Genomic DNA, 7,787 nt, shown 5'->3' on the forward strand with positions numbered 1-7,787 from the left:
AGTCAGTTTTGTCAGCAGGGGCAACGCTCAGCACTGGTGGCAATCCCGAATAAATAACCAGGGCGACACACAGAGGACTGGTGCTGGCCAAAGACTCGGAAGCGCAGCGAGCCCACCCATCTGGCCAGCCCAAGCTGCCCATAAAGGCGCAGAAGCCTCATTAACAGATTAAATGGTTCTTCCTCCGTTACAGCTCAGGTATCAGACCACAAGCCAGGGAGCAATCTCAGAGGAGGAGCTATTTCAGAGTCAGCAGAACCCTCGGGGCAGGAACACAGGGCAAGTGAGTCATGTGTAAACCTACTTTTGTTAAGGCATCATGCTTTTTTGCACCTGAAAAAAAAGCCCCCACCCATTCCTTTGTCAGCCCTATTCCCTTCTTCCAAATCTCACCGCCCAGGTTCCTCCTCTGCCCAGCTGAGCGAGTCTTTTTGGTACCTCAGAGGATGATAAGCTCCACCCAAGTCTTATTTTCCACTTTCAAGTTCAAGAGGGTTCCTCTGCTGGTGTAAATCATCTGGAAACCTGAACTTCACTCAAAAGAAACCAGTGCTGTGCTGTTAAAACCCTTGATATTTCGTCACGACTCCCTCCTGATTAGCCACGGCCATCACAATTTGCTTTGAGAAGCCCAAACACTCACTGTAGGGGGGCGAGGCACCGATGTGATGGGCTGGGCGCTCGCTGGGGGATTCGACGCTGACGAAGGAGGAGGTGGCTGGGGTATCTCGTTGGGTTTGCTGGGACCGATCTTCTCCTTGCTGTCATCTTCTGGCACCAGTCCCTTGGCTTTATGGATCGCTTCGATTTGCTCTTGGAGAGTAATGTTGGCCTGCGCAGCCTGCTGTGTGCGGGCCATGCTGCCCGAGTGGCCGTCCCAGGTCACCTGAGAAGAAATAAATCAGAGCAACTTCGACCTATCCAGACCTCAGCACGAGCTGCAAATAACTTAAAGAGGGCAGCTCTGCAGGAAGAGCAAAGCTCAGAAGATTCTAGTCTCTCCAAGCAATTTTAACTAAAGACGCCTGTTAAAAAAATAACAAAAAAAACACACCACAGTTTCCACTCTACCTTTTCCTCTGGTTTCTGGATTTCTTCTTCACCGATCTTTTTACCAATGGCAGTCTCCTCCACGCCGAAGATATCAGTACGGCGCTCTGCCAGCTGCTTCAAGCTGCTTTCAATATCCAAACCTGCAGGCAAGAAGAGAAATTCTTATCTCAAGGGTCATAATCAGCCACGATCAAGCCTCTTCTAATGATGTTTAATCTGTTTGGTATCCAGTGGCTGGATGCCCCCCTTTTCAGAAAGAGGCTGCAACTGAAGGCTGGCCGGCAGTCCCTAACGCTCTTTGGTTTAAAGTTTATAGAGAGGCTTCAAAATACTAATGACAAATGTATTCACAAAATCACCATGAGCGCCAAGACACCACAGGGAAAGCTAAATTTCAGATGGTCCTTAGCAGCACGACCCAGGGGGAGGGAAGGGGTGCGCTAAGGTTTCACAGAACTCATCCAAGAACTCGGAACCGAGATGTTGGAGCTGACCTGGGGCATAGACCTCGTCATCGCTCTGCTTCTCCCGGATGGATCGATCCCGCTGCTCCAGCCATCGAGGGTCCAGGAGGCCGATTCGCATGTGTTCCTGCATTTTACTAGCAGGGATTTTCTCTCCAGTGATGGGGGAAACAAGATACTCATCCGGAGCTGGAGCAGGTGGCAACGGTTTTGAGGCTAGAAAAACAAAACCGCACTGTTAAAAACACATCAGAGGATGCAGCCTAGAAACCAAACGCTTTCGGCGTTATTCAGGAAAAAATAAAAGCTTTTCTTCACCAGCCTCATTCACCTTTGGGATCGTAATCTTTCCGCACAATGACCTGATCCGGTGTGGGAGGAAGAGGTGGTGGCATCGGGGTTTCTGGAGGAGGAGGAACCTTCTGACTTTCATCTTCATCATCGGAGCCCTTATTTCAGGGGGAGAAAAAAATAATAATTAAAAAAAAAAAAATCATAACTAAGTTCCTGTAGCCAAATACCAACAAACAAGATTTTGAGAAAGGCACAAAAATTCTACGCAGCGCTGGAAGAACCGATCATAAAGCTTCAAAGCAACAGAGCTATTATGCCTCTCGACACCTGTGCTAGAGCGCTCCCCCTGGAGAATCAGGATTCGGAAATCCAGCAGATGCAGAAGAGGAAGCAAGTCCTCCTCAGCTTCCACATTACCACAGCTCAGCAAACAGGGGCTTACAGTTCACTACACTCCTGTTCCTGTTACCAGAAAAACAGCTTACACAGAGGGCAGACAAGAGCCTACAAATGAGTCATCTGTCAGCGTTCCAGATGCTGCGCAGAAGCCCAAAAGGCTCGATCATAGAACAATAAAATCCACATCATCGAGTGACAGAATCACTGGGTTCCTCTCTTGGAAATTGGGTTGTTGTGGAAAACATTAGAAATATCCAATTCCTGCATTCCAGCAGAAACTGGTCGTTTTGAAATTCCATCAGAAGGCAATCTCATTTTCTCAACAAACTGAGAGAACTACTAGTCTGTTCGCAGTCTTCTTACAGTGAAAACAAAGCGCATCACAAAAGACAACAACTTTACTGGACCAAAGTAACGCAGATTCCACTGGCTCCTTACCTCATCCATATCCTGCACCTGCGTGTCTTGATCCAGCTGGGCTGGGGGCTCATCAGTTTTCTCTTGCTTTTCATCTTCCTCGTCTGACTCCACCTCCATCTCTACCTCCTCACTTTCCCCAAATTTCTCATAACGCTCCTGGATGAGGATTCGAGCTCCCAACTCTTCCGGAGTGGTGGGAGGAGGAAAATTCCCTGCAATGCAGAAAACAGAGCTCCATCTCATTTTGTTGCTCAAGGCACAGCCAGAAATATCAGTTTCTCAAACGAAATGAAGTTTCTTTACAAAGCAGCGGCATCAAAATCTGGAAGCCAAGGTTTATAGAAGGGAGGGGATGGAGTCTGTACTGACCAACGTCAGCGTGACACATGAAGATGGAGGCACGCATGGGTGAAAGCACCACTAGAAAGCAGGACAAGTTCTCCTTCCAGGTGGAAGCGGAAAAGCAGACACGTAGTGCAGTCCTGGACCTCATGCAAGGAGAACACTACTGACTCCAGAAAATAACCCAGCCCGACACACTGTCACTAGAAGGCCTCCCCCTTTATCTCGGAAGGGGACGCAGCTGTACAACCCAACGTCTGTCTCAAAACAGCATTTTGGGACATAATCCCCTCTCCAAGTGAGCAGTGTTTTACAGACGTTACAACTCCAGTACCTTGCTCGTTGGGCTGAAAGTCAACTGTTTCCACCACCACAAAATCATGCCAATCAATCTGGGCGTAAGCGACGCGCTCCTTTTCCTTCTCCTCCTCTTCCTTCTTCCGCTCTCGCTCCTGGAACTTGGCCCACTCCACTCGGTAATAAACCTGCACGAGCAGACGTAAAGCACTCACCGAAGTCACACACAAACACGGGGCGAAAGCTCACGCTACTGACCCTTTTAGGGCAGTTACACAAGCACTGCCTCAGAGGCCTTGCATGACAAAGAAATATTTGTATTTCACTTAGAAACTACACCTTTGCCTATCAAGCAGTACACTGCCCCAGCCTGGTAAAACGCTTTTCTAAAGCTGGAACTGCAGACTTCTCGAGTGAAGACCAAGCCATCCAGGTACGACATGATTTGGGGATGGCTGAAGATTCACAAGACACTTTCTTACAGCCCGGTAACATCACCTTTCCAAAGCAAAAGCCGTCTTTGTGATTAAGACAGAAGCCAAAGTAACAAAAAAAAAACCTCAGAAGGATTAAAAGTGACCGAGGTGTCACACTGAGACTGTCCAAGAAGGAAACATTCCACTTTGTAAAGTGGTTGGAAACGGCATCGTGCAGTATTTACGTCTCTACGCTGCCACAAGGAACCTACTGCCCCCAGGACACCAGTCAGCAGCTTAAGGGCAGGCTTGGGTAGCCCACATTCAAGTGACTACAGGGGACATGTCTCCGTTTCATTCTCTGTACGTTTGTACTTGCTGCCAGTAAGTCAGGAAGACATCAAGAGAAAAAAAAAAATCCAGCCTGCATCTGAAAAGCTTCAGCAATTTTGTAAATTTTTCGTGCGATACCTGGTCTAGGACCTCCTTGGGATTTTCGGCCTCTTTCTTGAGCTTGAGGAGTAAGCCTTTCGGCGGGATCAGGATCTGAAACACATTTTACGTGACAGTCAGTGATAATTCTTTTTGGCCAAAGCCTCCTTAAGAGCAATTACTCTCTTCCCACACCGACAAAAACATCAGCAGACCCCTGGGGCCATGTTCCCTTTATTCTATCGCAACCCGCTTATTACGTATTGCTTGCACTCAAAAATATTCACTCTTGGCCTTCCAACTACCATCCACATTTTAAAAACCCTGCAACTTCTATTAAAATAAGGATTAAAAAAAAACCACAACAGTGTCTGGTACACTTAAGTAACAGCCCAGCACGTTGCTATCAAGGCACACAACCTCCACTCTGCTTAAAGAGAGAGATTTAAAGGATGGACTCCCAGGGTCACATGTATTTCTAGTCTCTTTGCGCAGCTTCAGTCTTCAAAAAAAGCAATATTGTTGCTAAAGGAATAAACTTGACGGGTAAATCGCCGAGGGTACCTTTGTGTACTGTTCAACCAGCTTAGTGAAGTAGTTGAAGAGGCTGTGCTGGGGGCGAAGGAAGTCAAACTGGTAGTTCCTCTGCTCTTTCTGCATCAGCTGAGTCAAGAACTGCCGCCCGTTGCGTGCCACGAACTGCGCCGTGAGCTTCACCACGTCCAAGTCGAAGGCCGAGATGGAGGGAGGATCCGCGATGAACTCGAACTCCGGCGGCGGCTCTTTCGGAACGACTGTCTCCTGGATCACCTGGGCCTGAACCTGCAGAGAGCAAAGGTGGCTCAGCGATGGGAGAAACAAACTGTCGCACCAAACGCTTGGAAGAGCCCGTTTTTCCTTCAGCTGCTGCAGGATGGTAACATCAGCCTAGGTATCCTGGCAGCTGCAAGGCGAAAAATTAGTCCCACAGGACGTATCAGACATCTGTACATAGTCCTACGATAAACCAGATGTTGCTGCCGCGGCTAACAAAACTGGAAACTGTCAGGATTTTGCTGTAATTGTCCAGGCCAGGCAACACTGCACAGCGTGACAGTGCACAGTGCATAAAAGACTCGGGTTCAGTCTGTGCCCAGCTTGTATAAAGGTGTAGCTAAATAAGACTGACAATGTTTTGTACTCCAGACTTAAAGGGGAAGCAGATCCTTCCAGCAGGAAAAAAAAAAAATTAAAAAAAAAAAAGGGGAGGTTTCCCTTTGACAAAACGCGGCGTGCAACCTGAACTCCAAGGGATTCTGAAGACTTGCTTGGGGCAGCGGTCTTAAACTTACACAGCCCGAGCGATCACAAGGGTAAGCACTGTTTTACTCAATACACAACTGAATAATTAAAAAAAGGACCAAGCAGAACAATATATCGGCTTTTTCACACACAACTTAGTTACCAGCCACCGCAGGGTGCACATCCACATCCAAACAAAGGCTCAGGCACCCAACTTCAAGCCTCCCAGTGCTTTTTTTTGGGGGGGGTGGAGGGTGTGCAAATATGTAACGAACTCTTTCATCTGCCTTGCCTTTCAGAGCTCCTGCGTAAGGTCAGGCTGTGCCACGACCAGCAAGAAGCCAAGCTCTCAACTGCAGCGAAGAGGAACACTGACCTTCTGCGGGAGCTGCTGCTGAGCGCTTTGCTGCTGTTGCATAACCTTGGGGATAGCAGCTGACGGCTCCTGCGCTTTGCCCTCCTTGAACTCGCTGACCTTGTGCCGGTAGTATGCATGGTAAGGATCGTTTGGGTTCAAGAAGTTGAACTTGGGGTTATTTATTTCGTTCTGACGAATTCGAGCTTCAAATTCCGGACCATTCCTGGGGAGGAAAAAGATAAAACCGTGAGATTCGCAAGCATCGACCCAAGTACAAATGTCTGGTTCTTTCACTGTAAGAAGCACTGATGTACTGGTCCCTCAGAAGAGAATCTTCTCTCCTCCGTGGAGGGCATTTACCTCTAAGTAACTCACACCCAACGGAGCAGCCAGCTGCATGCACACAAATTAAAAGCATTCCTCCTGATGTAGTCTAGAATGCTTCATAGGGAGCACTTCTTAAAGCAGATAAAAACTGACACTCACAAGCGTTCCACAATCTCATTTGGCTACACACAGTTACTGGATCCATAGTTTACAGGATGAAGTTTACAAGCTACTCACTAGATCAATTTTCTTTAGCCAACGAACAAGCTTTTAAGACTAGTTTCATTTCCAGAACATTCACATAAGGAAAAAAAGAAGGTAATAATCAGCCTGAAGGGAGACTGACCACACCTGAGCGCTGCATTTAAGTTTTAGTTGAGGTAACATCCACTCCTCCCACCCAAAGTGGGAGTCATTTATTTCAGGGTAGTTGAAGAAAATTAAGTGCTGCCCCAGCACGATTCTCTTCAAACCCTCTGGGTACCTCCAGGTCTTGCTTAGACACCCCACCTCTTCCATAAGAGGAGGCCTCAACAATACCAGAAGATAAACACTGCCCCTTCCTTATCCTCAAAGGAAGCCAAGGCTCCTTGGCAGTGTTTCTGAGGTCAGTTATGCAATAAACGCCTCTGACAGGAGCAGCTTTTAGTGATCACCTAAAACTCAAGGCAACAGAGACCCCGCCGTGGCGAGGGGAAAGCGCGCAGCCTGCTGTGACGCCGTGAAGGCTGAGAATCCACGCACGCCGCCAAGGGGTGAGCTACCTGTATGCTGGCTTAGACCAAGATCCAATAAGGCAGCCAGACAAAAAAGAAAGAAAAAAAGAAGGAGATGGCTAACATGGCGCTAACTCGTATAATGATGACATCAGGCAAATGGAAGAGCGAGGTTTAGTCATCTTCTAGACTCCTGCACTGAATTTAACATCCCTACTCATGCTAATCCATCTGCTGCAGTCAACGGGAAAAAAAAAATCCCCCCCAAGCTACAGCTCATCGATCAGGCTCCCCGCTGTGGCGGTGGGCAGCCCTCCCTCCAGCTATCAAGGGAGAGCGAGCAAGGGACGCTGCCAGCTCACCAAGCCCCGCTCAAACAGGGACAGGCCTCAACCTCGGGGCTCACTCCACAAGCGAGCACCTGTGGACTGGGAAATTAATCACCCACACGCTGTAAAACACAGTCAGCGCTTAGCGGAGCGTCCGTAACGAGGCTCCTTTCCTACCCAGAGTTTTATTTCTTCTTCAGATCATCCTAAACAGGACCTGTTACCTGGTTATGCCTCTTAAGTAGAATACTGTTGTTTTTCTCCCCACAGTATTATGGGTGTAGATTCAATCCCTAAAACTCTTGACATAAAGTCACAGGACTGTGCCCTGCTCCCCCTTCTGGAGCTGCACAGAGATGAGCACCGAAAAGGAGAAGCACAGAAAAAACAACAAAAATCATTTACCTGGCAACAAAGCTGGCAGTCTTGTCCACAATATTCCTGACCTCAGGTGGAGGATAAATAATTCCTACCACAGGCTTGGCTGGGGCTGCTTCCTCTTTCGGCTCCTCCTCCGGCTGCAATAAAAACAGACACAAACACACAGAGTTCCAGGTCTCTGTGCCGGTGCCTCAGCTACAGCGACCGTTCGAAAAGCAAAGAGGTGACACCTGCAGTCAGTCAAGACACTAAATGCAAACAGCCTCCACCAACACTGA

The 7,787-nt window shown here is 48.2% G+C and overlaps 1 protein-coding gene across 1 annotated transcript; it reads right to left on the bottom strand.

Annotated features, from left to right (window-relative positions):
* Positions 1-643: 643 nt before the first annotated feature.
* On the bottom strand, positions 644-7,646 carry SF3A1 (splicing factor 3a, subunit 1, 120kDa; the record flags this gene model as incomplete). The annotated part of the gene is made up of 10 exons (XM_009868533.1): positions 644-886; positions 1,072-1,193; positions 1,548-1,733; positions 1,849-1,966; positions 2,649-2,842; positions 3,307-3,457; positions 4,157-4,231; positions 4,682-4,939; positions 5,775-5,979; positions 7,534-7,646. Coding segments are annotated over 10 exons (1,665 nt in total), but the record flags the coding sequence as incomplete, so codon positions are not given.
* Between the last annotated feature and the right edge of the window lie 141 nt (positions 7,647-7,787).

Source organism: Apaloderma vittatum, unplaced genomic scaffold (genome assembly GCF_000703405.1).
Source record: "Apaloderma vittatum isolate BGI_N311 unplaced genomic scaffold, ASM70340v1 scaffold37344, whole genome shotgun sequence".
Lineage (NCBI taxonomy): Eukaryota > Metazoa > Chordata > Aves > Trogoniformes > Trogonidae > Apaloderma > Apaloderma vittatum.